General features: G+C 42.6%; 1 protein-coding gene across 2 annotated transcripts in view; it reads right to left on the bottom strand.

The window, feature by feature from the left end:
• Positions 1-21,567, bottom strand: part of tmem132e (transmembrane protein 132E) — a 343,313-nt gene that overhangs the window by 13,016 nt on the left and 308,730 nt on the right. For both annotated transcript variants that reach the window (XM_029671542.2, XM_029671541.2), the window contains exons 5-7: positions 12,014-12,157; positions 4,158-4,363; positions 1,610-1,889 (exon numbers count right to left, since the gene is read on the bottom strand). In XM_029671542.2, the coding sequence (XP_029527402.2) occupies positions 1,610-1,889; positions 4,158-4,363; positions 12,014-12,157 (630 nt within the window). The remainder of the gene's footprint in view (positions 1-1,609; positions 1,890-4,157; positions 4,364-12,013; positions 12,158-21,567) is intronic.

The raw sequence follows: 21,567 nt of genomic DNA on the forward strand, positions 1-21,567 counted from the left end.
GTCCTGTGTGTCTTGATGTCCTGGTTAGAGGTTAGTAGACACTTGTATAGGCTGTTTTCGGTTTTCGTTGTGTTGTGTAGTGTTAGTGTTTTGTTGTGTGTTACGTTTGTTTATTAAAGATGAATCACAATAGACACGCTGCAGTTTGGTCCGACTCTCCTTCACCATTAGAAAGCCGTTACACTGTTGGATTGGAGGGTGAGGGCTAGGGCCTTCAGTTAATGTCTCAGTTGTTGAATCTTGTTATGTTCATACAAATATTTACACATGTTAAGTGTGCTGAAAATAAACGCAGTTGACAGTGAGAGGACATTTCTTTTTTTGCTGAGTTTAGTATGACTCGTTGGGGAGCACAGAGATAACGTTAGATGGTTATCTGGCTGTCTGGCTGCTACAGCCTGAGCAGATGATTTTAAGAAATTAAATAATAGTCATCAAATTTTAAAAAAGTAATATACACAACTGAAATATTTTATTTAAGTAAAGTCATGTGAATAAAAGATGGTTAATAAGTGATAAAGTGATAAAGCAGTAATGGGCAATCCTTACCATCACGGGGCTCTTATTAATTGTTTAATTCTGTGTTGTTAGAAACAATTAAATGTTTTCAATCTTTGGCAAATAAATGTTCTCAATATGAGGTTTTGGAATGTCAATTAAAAAGCTCTAAAATCATGTGAGGGTCATAATTCGTAATACATTTAATGTAAAATAAATACACATCTAAACGAAAAAACAATACAAAATCTGACACAATTTTCCCAGCGTCGCCAGGATAGGCCGTCATTGTAATAAGAATTTGTTCTTAACTGGCCTGACTAGTTAAATGAAGGTTACATTTTTATAAATACATTATTCGCTCCACCAACAGGGGTTGGTAGTGAGAAATTGGGAGTCCCATAGGGCGGCGCACAATTGGCCCAGCATCGTCCGGGTTTGGCCAGGATAGGCCGTCATTGTAAATAAGAATTTGTTCTTAACTGACTTGCCTAGTTAAATAAAGGTTACATGTCTTATTTTTGATTTGCTCCACTAATATGGGTTGGTAGTGAGAAATAGGCTACTCTTCATTTTCCTAATGTTCCATAAAATACTGTGTAAGCTTGAGATCTTTTATTTTCTTACAGCCTTCCGTAAGTATGGTTTTCTATGCCATCAATCACTCAGTTTGAATGGTAAAGCTGCATATTGGAAGGCTAAGCGGAAGCCCATATAGACTACATGCCTATGCAGATGGAGCCATCTTTAAAAGCAAGTTTGGACAGATCTCATTTATCATTTCATCATTATAAAGAGGCTTCCTTTACAAAAACAAAATGGGTGAAAGCGATGAAGAAGTCTAATTTCCTTCTTTTACCTGTCAGTTCGTCTAGGTCAGTGTGAAGCACAAAATATTTTGTTGTGCACTCTGAGCGCTTCTGCCTATTACAGCTGCACTTTGGTCAGTATGATCCATACTTTGTCTACCTCAGTGTCAATTTCCTATTTGCCTTTAGTGCCCTAGCCTATAACATTTATGAGATGGGCGAACATCTATGAGGTAAAAGAGGCAATTGAAAGAAGCCATTTCCTTTTTACAGACTTTGGTGACCTAGCCAAGTTTCTATACCTTCAGTACAGTGGAGCCCAGCTCCAGGCCCACCAGCACGGTGCGGTCCACCAGCTCGGCTATCCTGGGGTCGACCACCTTCAGCGAGTCCTGAACCAGGTCAGTCACGTCCACCTGCCAGTCGGGCCCCAGCATGGTGATGACCTGGTCGGTGCCTTCGGTGGAGGTGGTGTGAAACTGGGTCAGCACCTTGATAAGGGAACGTTGGTACTGCAAGGTGCAGCCCCGGCTCACCCGCCGGTCGTCCTCGTCGTCATCTGTGTCACTGTCTCTGGCGCTCCTGAGACAAAGACAGGGAGAGAGAGATAGAGAGAGAGATAAAGAAAGAAACTGTCAATGATGTTAAGTGTCAATACCATTAACAGTGTCAAAACCGTAAACATTGTCAATATCATTACCAGTATCAAAGTGTACAACAACAAAGTAAGGGTTATCATGTCAAAATGTATTTGCTGTACTATTTCCGAAGCCGTTTCAGCAGTAGCTCAATGGCTTATCATAACCTTTAATGATGCATCTTGTAACTCAATATGTTTGTGGAATATGCTGTAGTGTAGTTAACTCCTGCATCCTGTTTCGGGAGCTTATGTTCTTAATTGCTTCTTATCATTATATAATTTAGCACTTGATTTGATGAGAGGCCCAACACTAATCTATGTGGAGGACATCTGTTACAGTGTCTGTTCCAATGTGCCCTTTGTGAGGGAAAAGTTATCCAAGCCGGCACGAAACTCCTCCAAAAACTTCCAAACAAGCAAGATTTGGACATGTGCCTTCCATTCCTAAATCAATGGATGCTTAGATGGACAGGGGGAGAACACGGTCAGTGCATCCCAACCAAGCCCAATATATTGCTCCAGAAGATGTAATACTTGCCAAACGTTTCTCAACAGCCTGACAAGCTGCCGGCTTTCCTCTTAAATGCTAAAAAGCTCTCCTCCATTCCCAAGGCTAATTAATCTTTGCTTTGACTTATCCTTTCAGATAACTTAAGATGCAGGAGCGGCAGTGGGCTGTCAGTGACTGACAAAGCATATCCCACCCATTGATTCCCAAAGCTGATCTGAATATCAAGCAGGCCTGTCCTGTGTTCCCTAAAAGGTCTGACAATACTCTAGCATGCATCATGTCCCGTGGCCGGCTAACGCTAGACATTTAAGGCTAAAAGGCATGGTTCGCCTGTGTTTTTCAACTTGTACAACAAAGCCACAATAGCAGTGGAGAGACAAGAATGTAGACAAGAGTGTTCAGTTAAGACTAGGGTAAACCAGAGAGACAGCGTGAAACTCCTCATGGAGTTTCATGACTCTTTGCTCAGGTCAGAGAGTTTCCCATGTTAAGGCCATACCTATGTTTTTTTTTCTTTAGAGGGGTGTCTGTTCTTATTAGGATCTTTGATACACCAGCTGGAGCTTTGCTGCACATCGGCCGGCCTACCCGATTACACTTCTGTCCTCTTTTAGAACACATTACTGGATAACACAGCCAGTGAGCAATGCAGCTGCAATGTAGCAAACACACACATTGCGGTCCAAGAGACCTGGCCCTTGATAAAGCTTAGGGCTTAAACAGTGTTGTGTTAGGAGAGATAGAGGAGAGATAGAGCGAGAGATATGAGAGAGCGAGAGTGAGAGATGAGAGACAGAGTGAGAGATGAGAGACAGAGTGAGAAGTGAGCCAAATGGCTTGTGTTCTGAGGGGAGACCAAATAAAAGGAGATAAAATTACAGCTAAATTAATAGCAGTTTGGTGGTATCTGATATATATAACAAGTAAAAACATCACATCTAAGTGTTTAATGCACAGTGAGGTGTTTTTTTTTGTCCTTGTTCTGACAACATCACAAACATCTAGTTAAGTGCTAAATGTTTTGCCAAAATGGCGGAATGAAGCCTTCTGCAGTTTTGTTTTGAAGACAGTAGTTAATGTTGTTCATTGTGGTTGATGGTTCAAAACACTGATTAAGCCTAGTCCAGGATTAAAAAGATCCTCAATCGAGAAACTCTTTTGAAATGTTTTTTTTCAGAACTAGGTTTAATCTGTGTCTGGGAAACCGGACCTAAAAGCTTTGAATCCGGTCTGGAATTTGCTTAACGTCCTGTTCTCAGACAAACGTCTTAGTTTAGTTCAATTCATTAAGAGAGATACGTTTGATTACCTGAAATCATGGGTTGGTTTAAACTCTAATAAAATGTGTGCACAGGCAGTAGTTGTGCAAACAAAGATAAGGCCTAAGAGGCATAAACATTGGTTAGGCAGATTTGCGTCACTAGGACGACATGTAACACAAACACACGACACAAGCAAAACATGGGCTGCACAATTGAAACGATACATGACAATGCAAGGGGTAAAGACTAAAAACATTAAGTTGAGGAAGACAATGACATCTAGGCTAGTGTCTCAGCTAGAGTGCAGCAAACCACACTAGAGTGCAGTAACCTCAAAATGAATTAAAAATAAATACAAGAAACATCAGCTCTAAAAAAGCAGTGCTCTCCACTGTAACACTACACACAAAGGGGAGCTGTGTGTTGGTGAGTCCTACGTGCGGTCAGGAAGAATGGGTACCCTCCAGCCCTTGATGAAGCTCAGGTTGCTGTCGGACAGTTCCACTTGAAGGGGGAGTTTGGGCACCCACACGGTCAGCTCTAAGGGGGCACTGAGGTGCTCGTAGCTGAAGATGACACGGGCGTTCATGGAGCCCCGCGTCTCCTTCCCATTCACAAACACGTAGTCACAATTCATGGACACCTGTGAAAAACAAAGGTTATTGGTCAATATATGATAATGATCTGCCGTTGACAGGTGATACAAGTGATATAGTACAGTATGGATGCAGGAGTAGAGTCCACCACCTAGTTTATTACATTGGATTTGCTGGTGCACAGCTTTTCTCAGATTCCACTAAAGGAAACAAGGAAAACATGTCTTCCTTTTCGCTTACAGATTATTTTAATGTGGAATGTGTACTATTATTATTAGGTCACAATAATCCTCCTTTGTGAATATTCCAATATTTTGCCACGAGGGGCTATATTTTTGTAATTTGAAATATTTGGGAACACAGTGTAAACAACACTACTTGAAGGTTTTCTAATTTGAGTCTCTTCTTGAGTGGATGAACTGGCTCTTAAGTACAGTCTACTCTAAGCCTTTAAAAATCAAGCCCATGATCAACCACAACCCACCACTATTTTCAGTGTAATGATCTATACACAATTACGCAGAGACACACATCAAATATATATACTAACACAAGCTTTCAGGCAACAGATAATTCATAGAATATGAAAGCTTAATACACCAGGTGCCCGCATACAAAATTCTGTTTACTTATTTTTTATCCAGCATTCTCCAAGAAATCACCCAGCACAGTATTTCTCATAAATACCCATCCCTTTAATACTAAATGATTTACTGTAATAGATAGCAGGGTTTGCTTTCGGGATACCATTGATGATTTATCTGGCAGTTGGAGGCAGCTGACACTGTAATCAGAGGAGCTAATCTCCTGCAAATGGAGGTCGGGTTCGCCAGTCTTCTCAGGGTTGAGGATTCATCATAAGAGGGGGGTTAATAAAACACCCAGTCCATCCAGACAGGCCTCTCCACTCTGCAATCCATACAGGCTGGGTGGGAAGCCTTCAGATAGAGGAGAGAGATTAGTCTTTTCCCTCGTTTCCCTTGTTCTGGTAAATCAAGTTTTCAGATTATCTGTCTGTAGTCACCTTTGTGTGAATAGGGATTTTGGGATCATCATTCTCTGGCAGAGATCTGGGGTGTCAGCTGGAATCAGGGTAATATACTTTTTTTCATACTGAATCATGATAATTAGGTTCTTGCTTGTCAGGCTTAGATACTGTACAGAGCAAAGGACATACACTATATATACAAATGTATGTGGACACCCCTTCAAATTAGTGGATTTGTCCATTTCAGCCAAACCAGTTGCTGACAGGTATATAAAATTGAGCACACAGCCATGTAATCTCCATAGACAAACATTGGCAGTAGAATAGCTCATTGACTTTCAACGTGGCACCGTCATAGGATGCCAATTTTCCAACAAGTCATTTCATCAAATTTCTGCCCTGCTAGAGCTGCCCTGGTCAACTGTAAGTGCTTTTACTGTGAAGTGGAAATATCTAGGAGCAACAACGGCTCAGCCGCGAAGTAGTAGGCCACACAAGCTCACAGAACGCGGCCGCTGAGTGCTGATGCACATAACGCGTAAAAAACGTCTGTCCTCACTACCGAGTTACATACTGCCACTTGAAGCAACGTCAGCACAATAACTGGGAGCTTCATGAAATGGGTTTCCATGGCCGAGTAGCCGCACACAAGCCTAAGATCACCATGTGCAATGCCAAGCGTCGACTGGAGTGGCGTAAAGCTCGCTGCCATTGGACTCTGGAGCAGTGGAAACGCGTTCTCTGGAGTGATGAATCACGATTCTGTGCTTCCAACTTTGTGACAACAGTTTGGGAAGGCCTTTTCCTGTTTCAGCATGAAAATGCCCCTGTGCACAAAGTGAGGTCCATACAGAAATGGTTTGTCGAGATCGACGTGGAAGAACTTGACTGGCGTGCACAGAACCCTGACCCCATTGAACACCATTGGGATGAATTAGAATGCTGACAGCGAGCCAGGCCTAATTGCCAAACATCAGTACCAGACCTCACAAATGCTCTTGTGGCTGAATGGAAGCAAGTCCCTGCAGCAATGTTCCAACATCAAGTGGAAAGCCTACCCAGAAGAGTGGAGGCTGTAATAGACCAACTCCATATTAATGCCCATGATTTTGGAATAATATGTTCGACGAGCAGGTGTCCACATACTTTTAGTCATGTAGTGTACACACACACACACACACACACACCCTCTACACCCTCTATACCCTCTACACCCTCTACACCCTCTACACCAAAACACAGTGCCCCCTCCACACCTGTGACCTACCACTCTAGGCCTCCCTATCTATATAATGCTAACACCAGCCTTCCTATCACTCTCACTCACCCTTGCTAACTGCGCTAGCATAAACGATCCCAGCTCCTGCAGGCAGCTAATAAACTTGGCTGGTTAATTGCGAGTCAAAAGCTGTTAACGACTACGGGTGTCAGTAGCCCAGCGGGGCCCGTGAAAGTGCTCTCATGCATGGAGCCGCGAGCTGTCGTCGCTACACAGCCCTCTAATGTGCTGTGGCATCTTCCATGGTGCCAACAAATTTCCTGGGTAGGGTCGGGGCAAAGAAAGACAGTGCGGGCATTACCCGCCAGGGTGGCATCCAGGCTCAGTTTAAACCAACAGACAGAGATCCAGGATCAAAAAAGATCACCACCCGCCTGCAGCACAGTATATCCATATCTTTACTCCTCGGCAGCTCTGATAACAAAACGGATTCCAATACTGTATTGTCGGGCTTTGTTTTTCCACGGGTCACTTAATGTTTGTTTTGGTTTAACGTATTGTGCATGCACGTTGAGTTGCATGCATGTGGAACACAGAAGGTTGGCAGGTTCATTTGACCTGATAGTACTTATTCTACTGACTAATGCGTATGGATCTATTGAGAAACAATGAGCACCATTTAGTGATGGAGATCCCATGCTGGCTCACCTCTGCTTACACGCTTACAGTTTTTTTTCGATTGCTAAACGACAGTGGGCACAACTGGAGTCAAATGTGCAAAACTCTAACTACAGTCTGCACTACCAACAGTCACCTGAGCTAAACAGTTCACATCACCTGCAAAACTCATTCCAAGCAACACAACTCTTAACACATGGCTCAAAACACGCTCAGTGCAGCCAAACACTATGCACAACCCTCACTGAGATAACACACACTGTCACTCAGAACACACTGAGAGTAAAAACACTAGCAGCCTTTGGGTCCTGTTGTAAAAATATATCAATTTTCAAACTTACAGTCAAACTTACTGTAATATATATCTGTGTAAATATTCTATAATTGCAATACAAAATAGATTCCTGTAATGTTTTCATTTACTGTAAGGATGTAAATCTCACCTGTTTGCATGATGGAAAATTCGCATTACAGATGCCACTGGATCTTTGCAGATTGGGTTGCACCCTCAACCCTGCCTCTCTCAATGAGAGACCATGGTTCACGACATGGTCTATAAGTGTAGCCCTTATTTCATCTGAAATAACAGCTCTTTGTCTTCTTTGTCTTCCTCCACGCATCCGCCCTCTCCCTGCCACCCTTCTCCCTCCACGAACCCATCTTCCTTGTTCCATTTCCAAAATGAGTCTTTCTGAGCTCTACCTATATATACTGTAATATGTGTGTGTGTTCACTAACAAGTCTAAAACAAGACACCTGCTTAGCCTTTCAGCTGAAATTGCAATCAGCAGTGTTTGAAAGGCACAAGGCTGAAATCTATTCCGTTTTGAATGTGTGGTTCACAGTTTTGACAGCAGTGTGTTAGCATTTGAACAAAGTGCTGTAAATCCACAGTGTTGTGTAGGTTGTGGTTAAAGTCATGGGATAAGTGTGTAGAGTTTTGAAAACTGTGTTCAAGCAATGAAAAACGAACTAGAGTTTGGTCCACATGAACTGCTGCTGTGCAGACTGTAGTTAGAGTTTTGCACATGTGACTCCAGTTGTGTCCACTGTCGTTTAGCAATCGGAAAAAACTGTAACTTCAACATGTGCCTCCAAACAGGATTTCGGCCTATCAATGCCACCTGTTTAACTTGCTGGAGGTGGAGCAGATGGAAAAATAAAACATAACTTGGGCTGTGTTCATTAGGGCATGCAACATCAAACATTTTAAAATGTTTTGCAACAGAAAGTGAAATCAAGCGTTAAGGTACAAGTTTGGGTTGACCCTCCCTGTTTCAGTTTATTTTACTTTTCGTTTGGTGCCTAATGAACACACCCCAGTTGGGTTAATGTTGCTCTGTAGTGGCCATTATGAAAACCTACTTTGATTGATGGAAGGTACAGTATGATAATCAATAGACTTCTCTTTAAAAATCCCCCTTAACTTATTAATCAACTGAAGGAATTATTTGTGAAACACAGCGTTTCATTGCTTAATCTCTCAAAACCAGTTTCTAGTAGGATACAATCATTTAAAAAAAACATCTGGGTCTGTATGCTCTCATTGACTGGATTATGTCCTCATTGTGAGGCCATCGACAATAATACGAACTTCTTCGAGACCTCTCATATACAATAGCACAACAGACAGCAAGGAGACAACACTGAAACACTAGACCACTCAGGTGTACTTATCTCACTGCCTCACAAAGCCTTTCTTATTTAAGCCTAGTCGTTGGCTGAAGGTGAATGTGTCACATTGGTGTGAGTGCAGAATGGAGGAAACAGAGGGCTTGGCAGGGCAAGGGTTGGATGACCACTGGCACGGAACAAGGCTTTCCGCCGCCGCCTTATCTGTGTCCTCAGATGGCTACAGTGACTCACACACACACACACACACATACACAAACACAGCCCTGGGAGAAAGGATCAGCTGGGGGAGTCATGTCTCCCGCTTGCTGACAAATCCCCACAGGGTCCTCAGCCCACACCTCCTTTCGCCCAGCCTCCCTCTCTGCTGCCTGCCTTCTCCCCATACTGCCTCTCATTCCCGTGCCTTCCTCCACACCCTGCACAACACAACACAAAATGAACTCTGTCTGAGCAGAGCACAGATGTGGTCTTTAATAACCAAATCATCCTACTGTGCTCACACACACACACACACACACACACACACACACACACACACACACACACACACACACACACACACACACACACACACACACACACACACACACACACACACAAACACACTGTACAGTCAAATGGGATTGGGTTATCCGGCAGCGCTGACATATACTGTGGCCTATTTATTTCAAAGAGGGAGAAACAAACAAACAAATAAACGCCTCAGCAAAGAGAAATGAGAGCAGCATAACCTTTTCCAAAAGTTGGGAACAAAAACAGAACAATGGCAGGTTGGCGAATAGCCAAAGCAAAAAATAAAAAATAAATGCTTTGTTTTAAAAAAAAACATACAAAAATTAAGCAGAAGCCCACGCATTTGGAATTCACAACCTACAGTGTGCACATGGTGAGGCCTGGTTTAAATGACAAGACATTCTCTATGTGCTTTACTTATAGACCGAGCGGAGCCTATAGTTTTGAGTGTTCCACAGATTCACCTAGGCTACGCGAATAGAATAATAGAATAGAGTAATCTGATTTGAACAGATCTGTATTACAGTGCTGTGTATGAATAATGTGGCACCACAAAATGCAATGGGGATAGCACAAAACCACACAACTGAACAACCACACAACCTTTGTGGATAATCTTTAGGAACCTTTCTTTTGTATTCGGCGGATTGTTTTATAGAACTGTCTCGGCTTGAAGGTCTCATCTTGCATTATCCTCTAAAGTTCAATGGCAAGGGCAGCGAAGCGAGGTCTATTCAATAACATTGAGCTAATGCAGCTCGCCTTGAAACCATTCTAAACCTTCTCACAAACAGATTAATGGCAAAATGTCTCGCTTTTGATTTGCCCTCTGACAAATAGATCCTAGTCTTATCACACATATGAATGTCAGAATAAGATTAGGTGTGGTCTGTATGTTCTTGCTGTATTGTACAGTTAATGCTTTTCCCTCCACTTATTCTGAACACATGCATTTATTGTTGTGCACTCTGCTTTCGATAATCCCACGTGATCATCTCAAATGAACAGAAACGCTTAAATCAATATAAAAAAATTGAGTATGATTTTTCTCACGTTCTGTAAGGTGTCGTGATGCTGTCATCAAACGTGCTCCGAGAAAATCAACAAATAAAGTTGGATTACATTTCAGAGGTTGCAACCTCCTTTATCCAACTCTTTCTACAGATAAATGGGATTTACCCCTGCTGATTATGGGGTATGAAGGCAAAATGTGGGTCCTTCTTCATTCCACAAATGGGAGTTGAAGTTGTATTCTACCACTGTGGGCTCCCAACGGGCCAAAGTTGTGTTTGTGAGTCATCCCAGGACACTAGCATCGTCTCCTCGCCTCCGGTCATCCAGTGATGGAAAAAGTACCCAAATGTCATACTTGAGTAAAAGTAAAGATACCTTAATAGAAAATGACTCAAGTAAAAGTGAGTCACCCAGTAAAATAATATTTGTGTAAAAGTCGAAAACTATTTGTTTTTAAATATACTTAAGCATCAAAAGTTAATGTAATTACTTTAAATATACGTATCAAAAGTAAAAGTATAAATCATTTCAAATTCCCTATTAAGAAAACGAGATGGCAGTACTCTTTTTTTAAATGTATTTATGGATAGCCAGAGGCAACCTCCATCACTCAGACAAACAAAGCATTTGTGTTTAGTGAGAATGCCAGATCAGTGGCAGTAGGGATGACCAGGGATGTGCTCTTGAGAAGTGTGTGAATTAGACCATTTTCCTGTCCTGCTAAGCATTCAAAATGTAACGAGTACTTTTGGGTGTCAGGGAAAATGCATGGAATAAAAAGTACATAATTTTCTTTAGGAATGTAGTGAAGTAAAAGTAAATGTTGTCAAAAATAAAAAATAGTAAAGTACAGATACCCCAAAATACTACTTAAGTAGTACTTTACAGCACTACAGTCGCCCTACTTGGCTAAGTCTGCGTCCCAAATAGTACCCTATTCCCTATTTAGTGCAGTAATTCCAACCAGGACCTCTGGTAAAAATGTGTGCAGTAAATAGGGAATAGCGTGACATTTGGGATGTAGCCTTAGTCAATGAAAATGGATGGAAATGGATGCCTTGCACCAGATAACGCAGCTAAAGTAAACTCTAAGGTCTGGAGACAAGGTGGCAACCAGACTAGACCAGACTAGGCCAGACTAGACCAGACTAGACCAGACTAGGCCAGACTAGACCAGACTAGGCCAGACTAGACCTGACTAGACCAGACTAGGCCAGACTAGACCAGACTAGGCCAGACTAGGCCAGACTAGACCAGACTAGGCCAGACTAGACCAGACTAGGCCAGAGAAGAGAAGTGTTTCAAAACTATATCCTTTATAGTTATAACTGTGCTTTGTAACCTTTTGGTGTACCAGTACGTGTATGAACATCCATTGATTCGTCCGTGGGGGGACAGCCGTATAATGAGGTTTTCATGTTTGCATTATGGTATATTAAAGTGTGCTGCAGGTCCATTAGGGTGTGTAGGAGTACGGTGGAATTCCATTCGGTATCAGATGCATTACCAAGATCGGAGAGATAGGGTTGCAAAATTCCGGTAATTTCCCCAAATTCCCAAGTTTTCCAGAAATCCCAATAATGAAAACCTGGGGATTTGGGGAAAGTTACTGGAATTTTGCAACCTAAGTGGGAATCTGCTGTACCATACCTTGACAATGTCTTCGTTAGACGACTTGCACTCTACGAAGGACGAGACATCAGTGACGACTCCACTCATTTCAATAGAGACAACTTTCACGGGAATGGCCACGGTTCGGCCGGTCAGTATCGCAGTGTTAATGATTTCGGTGTCCTGTAGAGTAGAGGGGGAACAAACATGAAACAGTGTTAGATAGTGTTCATCGCTATTATATTTCACTGGGTACTTCCAATATGTACCTTTCAAAAATAATGTCCAAAAGAGTTCCGCTGGAAGCCATTCTCAGTGATCGTTGGGTTTGATTTTCATCCATTTCATCACTCCAAGTACAGATGTAGGATCTTAACTTGAGCCAGTTTGCTTCAGCAGGAAATGTGAATTATTATGTGGATTATAATTGGCATTATAATACACATTTTTGTAGGGGTTGATACATTTTTCTTAAGGGTAAATCAAGTCTGAAATTTCAAAGTGGAAATTACATACTTCAGAAGCCTTTTTGAAATCTCAAATATACTACAAGTTGAACATTTCCTGTACTGTACAAAGGGAATATGTTTTATGTTTTCTCCTCCGAGCTGCATTCTGCTCCAAATGACTCTAGAACAAAAAGGCAAGAAGTTAATGTTGACTATGTATGCTAAGTAATTTGAGTTGTAAAGTGAAACATTCCTTCTTCATCAAGAGGATGCAAAAATTAAGGTGACAAAGGAAAGTATATTTGAATGCCTTTGTATCTGTCCTCACAATCTTGGTTACTGTTGGTGAATCTGTGCACTAAGGCCTCAAACAACATCTTACTGTTGGTGAATCTGTGCACTAAGGCCTCAAACAACAGGTTACTGTTAGTGAATCTGTGCACTAAGGCCTCAAACAACAGGTTACTGTTAGTGAATCTGTGCACTAAGGCCTCAAACAACAGGTTACTGTTAGTGAATCTGTGCACTAAGGCCTCAAACAACAGGTTACTGTTAGTGAATCTGTGCACTAAGGCCTCAAACAACAGGTTAATCTGTTAAGGTGAATCTGTTAGTGAATCTGTGCACTAAGGTGTCAAGCAACAGCTCAAACAACAGGTTACTGTTGGTGAATCTGTGCACTAAGGTGTCAAGCAACAGCTTACTGTTAGTGAATCTGTGCACTAAGGTGTCAAGCAACAGCTTACTGTTAGTGAATCTGTGCACTAAGGCCTCAAACAACAGGTTACTGTTGGTGAATCTGTGCACTAAGGTGTCAAGCAACAGCTTACTGTTAGTGAATCTGTGCACTAAGGTGTCAAGCAACAGCTTACTGTTAGTGAATCTGTGCACTAAGGTGTCAAGCAACAGCTTACTGTTAGTGAATCTGTGCACTAAGGCCTCAAACAACAGGTTACTGTTGGTGAATCTGTGCACTAAGGTGTCAAACAACAGGTTACTGTTAGTGAATCAAAGGCCTCAAACAGTTTACTGTTAGTGAATCTGTGCACTAAGGTGTCAAACAACAGGTTACTGTTAGTGAATCTGTGCACTAAGGTGTCAAACAACAGGTTACTGTTAGTGAATCTGTGCACTAAGGCCTCAAACAACAGGTTACTGTTGGTGTCAAACAACAGGTTACTGTTGGTGAATCTGTGCACTAAGGTGTCAAACAACAGGTTACTGTTAGTGAATCTGTGCACTAAGGCCTCAAACAACAGGTTACTGTTAGTGAATCTGTGCACTAAGGTGTCAAACAACAGGTTACTGTTGGTGAATCTGTGCACTAAGGTGTAAACAACAGGTTACTGTTAGTGAATCTGTGCACTAAGGCCTCAAACAACAGGTTACTGTTAGTGAATCTGTGCACTAAGGCCTCAAACAACAGGTTACTGTTAGTGAATCTGTGCACTAAGGCCTCAAACAACAGGTTACTGTTGGTGAATCTGTGCACTAAGGTGTCAAACAACAGGTTACTGTTAGTGAATCTGTGCACTAAGGCCTCAAACAACAGGTTACTGTTAGTGAATCTGTGCACTAAGGCCTCAAACAACAGGTTACTGTTAAACAACAGGTTACTGTTGGTGAATCTGTGCACTAAGGTGAATTACTGTTAGTGAATCTGTGCACTAAGGTGTCAAACAACAGGTTACTTACTGTTAATGTGAATCTGTGCACTAAGGTGTCAAGCAACAACTGTTAGTGAATTACTGTTAGTGAATCTGTGCACTAAGGCCTCAAACAACAACAGGTTACTGTTAGTGAATCTGTGCACTAAGGCCTCAAACAACAGGTTACTGTTAGTGAATCTGTGCACTAAGGCCTCAAACAACAGGTTACTGTTAGTGAATCTGTGCACTAAGGTGTCAAACAACAGGTTACTGTTGGTGAATCTGTGCACTAAGGTGTCAAACAACAGGTTACTGTTAGTGAATATGTGCACTAAGGCCTCAAACAACAGGTTACTGTTAGTGAATCTGTGCACTAAGGCCTCAAACAACAGGTTACTGTTAGTGAATCTGTGCACTAAGGCCTCAAACAACAGGTTACTGTTGGTGAATCTGTGAATGTCAAACAACAGGTTACTGTTGCTGTGCACTAAGGCCTCAAACAACAGGTTACTGTTAGTGAATCTGTGCACTAAGGCCTCAAACAACAGGTTACTGTTCAAGCAACAGCTTACTGTTAAATCTGTGCACTAAGGTGTCAAGCAACAGCTTACTGTTAGTGAATCTGTGCACTAAGGTGTCAAGCAACAGCTTACTGTTAGTGAATCTGTGCACTAAGGCCTCAAACAACAGGTTACTGTTGGTGAATCTGTGCACTAAGGTGTCAAGCAACAGCTTACTGTTAGTGAATCTGTGCACTAAGGTGTCAAGCAACAGCTTACTGTTAGTGAATCTGTGCACTAAGGTGTCAAGCAACAGCTTACTGTTAGTGAATCTGTGCACTAAGGCCTCAAACAACAGGTTACTGTTGGTGAATCTGTGCACTAAGGTGTCAAGCAACAGGTTACTGTTAGTGAATCTGTGCACTAAGGTGTCAAGCAACAGGTTACTGTTGGTGAATCTGTGCACTAAGGCCTCAAACAACAGGTTACTGTTGGTGAATCTGTGCACTAAGGTGTCAAGCAACAGCTTACTGTTAGTGAATCTGTGCACTAAGGTGTCAAGCAACAGCTTACTGTTAGTGAATCTGTGCACTAAGGTGTCAAACAACAGCTTACTGTTAGTGAATCTGTGCACTAAGGCCTCAAACAACAGGTTACTGTTGGTGAATCTGTGCACTAAGGTGTCAAGCAACAGGTTACTGTTAGTGAATCTGTGCACTAAGGTGTCAAGCAACAGCTTACTGTTAGTGAATCTGTGCACTAAGGTGTCAAGCAACAGGTTACTGTTAGTGAATCTGTGCACTAAGGTGTCAAGCAACAGCTTACTGTTAGTGAATCTGTGCACTAAGGCCTCAAACAACAGGTTAATGTTGGTGAATCTGTGCACTAAGGTGTCAAGCAACAGCTTACTGTTGGTGAATCTGTGCACTAAGGTGTCAAACAACAGCTTACTGTTAGTGAATCTGTGCACTAAGGTGTCAAGCAACAGCTTACTGTTAGTGAATCTGTGCACTAAGGCCTCAAACAACAGGTTAATGTTGGTGAATCTGTGAACTGTTGGTGAATCTGTGCACTAAGGTGTCAAACAACAGCTTACTGTTAGTGAATCTGTGCACTAAGGTGTCAAGCAACAGCTTACTGTTAGTGAATCTGTGCACTAAGGCCTCAAACAACAGCTTACTGTTAGTGAATCTGTGCACTAAGGCCTCAAACAACAGGTTACTGTTAGTGAATCTGTGCACTAAGGCCTCAAACAACAGGTTACTGTTAGTGAATCTGTGCACTAAGGTGTCAAGCAACAGCTTACTGTTAGTGAATCTGTGTACTAAGGCCTCAAACAACAGGTTACTGTTAGTGGATATGTGCACTAAGGCCTCAAACAACAGGTTACTGTTGGTGAATCTGTGCACTAAGGCCTCAAACAACAGGTTACTGTTAGTGAATCTGTGCACTAAGGCCTCAAACAACAGGTTACTGTTAGTGAATCTGTGCACTAAGGCCTCAAACAACAGGTTACTGTTGGTGAATCTGTGCACTAAGGCCTCAAACAACAGGTTACTGTTAGTGAATCTGTGCACTAAGGCCTCAAACAACAGGTTACTGTTGGTGAATCTGTGCACTAAGGCCTCAAACAACAGGTTACTGTTAGTGAATCTGTGCACTAAGTCCTCAAACAACAGGTTACTGTTGGTGAATCTGTGCACTAAGGCGTCAAGCAACAGGTTACTGTTGGTGAATCTGTGCACTAAGGTGTCAAGCAACAGGTTACTGTTAGTGAATCTGTGCACTAAGGCCTCAAACAACAGGTTACTGTTAGTGAATCTGTGCACTAAGGCGTCAAGCAACAGGTTACTGTTGGTGAATCTGTGCACTAAGGCGTCAAGCAACAGGTTACTGTTAGTGAATCTGTGCACTAAGGCCTCAAACAACAGGTTACTGTTAGTGAATCTGTGCACTAAGGTGTCAAGCAACAGCTTACTGTTAGTGAATCTGTGCACTAAGGCCTCAAACAACAGGTTCCTGTTAGTGAATCTGTGCACTAAGGTGTCAAGCAACAGCTTACTGTTAGTGAATCTGTGCACTAAGGTGTCAAGCAACAGCTTACTGTTAGTGAATCTGTGCACTAAGGCCTCAAACAACAGGTTACTGTTAGTGAATCTGTGCACTAAGGCCTCAAACAACAGGTTACTGTTAGTGAATCTGTGCACTAAGGTGTCAAGCAACAGCTTACTGTTAGTGAATCTGTGTACTAAGGCCTCAAACAACAGGTTACTGTTAGTGGATATGTGCACTAAGGCCTCAAACAACAGGTTACTGTTGGTGAATCTGTGCACTAAGGCCTCAAACAACAGGTTACTGTTAGTGAATCTGTGCACTAAGGCCTCAAACAACAGGTTACTGTTGGTGAATCTGTGCACTAAGGCGTCAAGCAACAGGTTACTGTTAGTGAATCTGTGCACTAAGTCCTCAAACAACAGGTTACTGTTGGTGAATCTGTGCACTAAGGCGTCAAGCAACAGGTTACTGTTGGTGAATCTGTGCACTAAGGCCTCAAACAACAGGTTACTGTTAGTGAATCTGTGCACTAAGGCCTCAAACAACAGGTTACTGTTAGTGAATCTGTGCACTTAAATCTGTGCACTCAAACAACAGGTTACTGTTGGTGAATCTGTGCACTAAGGCGTCAAGCAACAGGTTACTGTTGGTGAATCTGTGCACTAAGGCGTCAAGCAACAGGTTACTGTTAGTGAATCTGTGCACTAAGGCCTCAAACAACAGGTTACTGTTAGTGAATCTGTGCACTAAGGCGTCAAGCAACAGGTTACTGTTGGTGAATCTGTGCACTAAGGCGTCAAGCAACAGGTTACTGTTAGTGAATCTGTGCACTAAGGCCTCAAACAACAGGTTACTGTTAGTGAATCTGTGCACTAAGGCCTCAAACAACAGGTTACTGTTAGTGAATCTGTGCACTAAGGCCTCAAACAACAACTATGAAGTCCAGTGTTGCTAATAAATGCTGGGGAACAAAAACTGACTTGAGAACTGATTATAAACAGGGCCAAGTCCGTCAGCAGATCTACACTTTTATCATGACTCCAGTGATATAGAAACAGCCAATTAAAATGCACACTGGTTCTTGAAATGGGCGACTGTTAATAAACTCATTATTTTGACGGAATGAATGTGAGCTATGCGGGGGTAAGGAGTTTGACTTTAATTTGTGTCCCTCGTGGCCCCCTAGAGAAAACCCAAAGCATGTAAATGTTCCTTTGACTTCAATCAAAACACCACCATGCTCAAGTCTTGGAGGGAAAACAGTCATACTTAATGTGGTGTAATCAAAAAGAATGCAGCATATAAAAGAGGATTAATGTTGCTTCTGGAGGCATGTGTGTTGATGAGCTCCTTTCATTTGTAGTGCCCTAGAGCTGGCAATCAAATAGGAGAGTTTATCCGGCATGATACAAGCATATGTTCACTGACAATGAGTGCAAATTGTATGTTGTGTGTGCCCTTCGAAAACCAATACATACCGAATGACTTAATGCTGTCCATAGCAGGTAATCTCACAATATAACTTCCAAACTATTTGAAACTAGAACAATTTAAAGTCTAGAAGAAGAATTCACAATGGTCAGGTCCTGCCCAAATCAAATTAGCTGGTGCACTATTTGAATATTGATGCCATTTTACCTGTTGATACATTTGTTCATAATACAATATGCTTATTAAGTCATTTCCAATGAGGAAAATGTGTTAACCTAGCCTCTGAGTTTCTTGCTAAAGAATAGCCACTGCAGACCGATGACAGCCAACTAAGCACACACTGGTTAAATCAACGTTGATTCCACATCATTTCTATGAAATGACGTTGAACCAACATGGAATAGACGTTGAATTGACATCTGTGCCCAGTGGGAGGTCCTCTGACATTGACAAATTATGGGAAGGAGAAAAGAGTTCAACTCTTTTTCTTCTCAACAAACCAAAACTGTCACCTTATAGTAAAAAAACATCTTGTCCTCCCTAATGTTTCTCATTTTCACGTGCCAATGGTATTGTCACGCCCTGGCCAAAGAGAGCCTTTTATTACATTTACATTACATTTAAGTCATTTAGCAGACGCTCTTATCCAGAGCGACTTACAAATTGGTGCATTCACCTTATGACATCCAGTGGAACAGTAGTGCATCTAAATATTTTAAGGGGGGGTGAGAGGGATTACTTTATCCTATCCTAGGTATTCCTTAAAGAGGTGGGGTTTCAGGTGTCTCCGGAAGGTGGTGATTGACTCCGCTGTCCTGGCGTCTTGAAGGAGTTTGTTCCACCATTGGGGGGCCAGAGCAGCGAACAGTTTTGACTGGGCTGAGCGGGAACTGTACTTCCTCAGTGGTAGGGAGGCGAGCAGGCCAGAGGTGGATGAACGCAGTGCCCTTGTTTGGGTGTAGGGCCTGATAAGAGCCTGGAGGTACTGAGGTGCAGTTCCCCTCACAGCTCCGTAGGCAAGCACCATGGTCTTATAGCGGATGCGAGCTTCAACTGGAAGCCAGTGGAGAGAGCGGAGGAGCGGGTGACGTGAGAGAACCTGGGAAGGTTTTGGTTAGGCCAGGGTGTGACTAGGGTGGGCATTCTAGTTTCTTTATTTCTATGTTTTCCATTTCTTTGTGTTTGGCCATGTGTAGTTCTCAATCAGAGGCGGCTGTCTATCATTGTCTCTGATTGAGAACCATACTTAGGTAGCCCTTTTTTCCACCTGTCTTTGTGGGAAGTTGACATTTGTTTAAGGCACATAGCAATTAGCGGCACGTTTTTTTTTTTTTTTTTGTAGTGTTTGTTGTTTTGTTCAGTGTCTCTTGTACGCTCCCCACGCTGCGCTTTGGTCCTCTACCTTTAACAGCCGTGAAAGGTATTCTGTTGCCAAGCTAATATGCTAAATTTAAATGGGGGGGCCTGAGAATTTATGGTGGCGGTAAGCGGAAGCCACACTGTCCGTAGTAATGAGTGAGAGCTTATCGTGAACACAGTAGGGGGAGAGCTATCAATAACACGCAGGAAAGGATTTCAAAGTAATCAAACACTTTATAGCCTACGAAACGCCAAGGTTAACACTTTTAAACTCCATACAGTAAGAAAAGGATAAGTTAGTGTAGACACAAGACACGACTACTCCAGGCCCAATAAACGGGACTGAGACAACTATCCGTCTAATACACTGCGGAAATTAAAACATGTATTATACTGCTTCTGAAACAATGACTAGTATTGTCGATTAATGACTACTAGTTTAGCTTCATCCATGTGAACAGTGTTTTAGATTTAAACTGGAGAAATGAAAGAAGCAGGGTCCACTTTAATCCAAGTAACCAAATGACAAGCAGTGAGAGAATGAATGAAGCTTGACAGCCCCACAGTTGTTGAGTTGTGATGGAGGCTTTAAGACCGAGCCGATTAGCCAGCGAATCATATCAAAGCCAAACCTCTGTTGGCTCCCACTTCCTACTCCTCATGGAAATGATTGAAATGCCACGCCAGACGTGCAAAACCTGTGGCGTGTGTAGATGTGTGTGTGTGTGTGTGTGCACGTGCCCTGTGACTTCGTGCCATGAGGACCTCGGCAAAGAAAATGCCCATGAAGCAGTGGTGGAGCCAGCAACACAGTATCCCGCTATTCCCCTCATCATCCTCTCCACCTCTCCCATCCCTCGTTAATAAGAAGCCCGAGAGGGCTCTCTGACACGGGGCAGTAATTGTGCCAAGACTGTGGGGGCCAGGGGGACCTAGTTGGGGCCCTGACAGGACTAATGTGATGGAGTCTGATTTAACCACATCCTCCTGGAAGATGCTACTACTCTGCACTGTAAACTCACCCACCTCCTTCGTTCCTCCTCCCTCCCTACTATCTCACCCCTCCCTCGCCTCCTCCTCCCCAGTTGTAGTGGCTCAGCTCTGGCTGGCAGTGAATCTGCTTAGCAAAGCTTTCACGTCTTGGGATTAGTTTTTTTTCTCCTTTTTTTCCCCATCCCTCTATCTCTCCCTCAAGCCTCCCTCCCTCTCCCCCTCGTTTGTTCATGCTAGGGCTAAATCAGAGAGGGAATTCATTTTGTGCACATGGCTTGCCATGTTCTTGTCCCTTGTCTGTTTCATTTTTTTGTTACTCAAGATAAAATGCATCTTGTGTGTTTTTTCCCCAGATTGCCTCATCCTGTTGTTTCCCAAATCAGTGGCTGCAGAAAAAATACTGATCTGAGCCTTCTGGTTTCTATCAAGCTCTCAGAGGATGTGTGCAATGGTAGACACAAAGAACTAAGTGCATTATGTCTACCGCCTTGCTGCTACTGTTACTGTTACAATAATTAGACAGAGAGATCTGAGAATGTGTGGCATTAGATTCTGCCTTGGTCAAATGGCACCCTATTCCCTATATAGTGCATTACTTTTCACCAGAGTGCTATGGGACCAGGTCAAAAGTAGTACACTATGAAGGGAATAAGGTTACATTTGGGACGCAACCTCTCTACACTACAGTACATGAAGCAGAAACAGTGAAACAAAGCAGCTGATAATGAATGAAATGGCGCAGGTTGCCTCGGCTATTGCTATTTTTTGCTATTCCCCACACGTTGGCCTTTCTATGACCCCGGCTCCTTTCAGCTGAACTCCTATCCTCATCGCTGCCTGACCCCTCTAACAAAGCCCTCGAAGCATACCGCCAAGTCCGGTGAACACACAGAGGTCATGTTCCTCTTCGCTAATTAACCTCTGTTGTTGAGTGTGTTAAAAAAGTGTCTTCAGTACCTGGGTGCTTGCTTCTTTGCAATTTGTGGCATTTTAGACGTATATAAATATATGTAGGGCTGAGAGAACTAAGTGTCGTTATACATTTTACCCAACCAGTTGAATTGTAATATCCAAATAATGAAGTCTCTCCCCCCTAAAACTTCTAGATACTTTCCACAGGCTCCCTTCACCAAGTAAGGGGAGGTGAAACCAAATAG

This window comes from Oncorhynchus nerka, linkage group LG10, assembly GCF_034236695.1.
Source record: "Oncorhynchus nerka isolate Pitt River linkage group LG10, Oner_Uvic_2.0, whole genome shotgun sequence".
NCBI lineage: Eukaryota > Metazoa > Chordata > Actinopteri > Salmoniformes > Salmonidae > Oncorhynchus > Oncorhynchus nerka.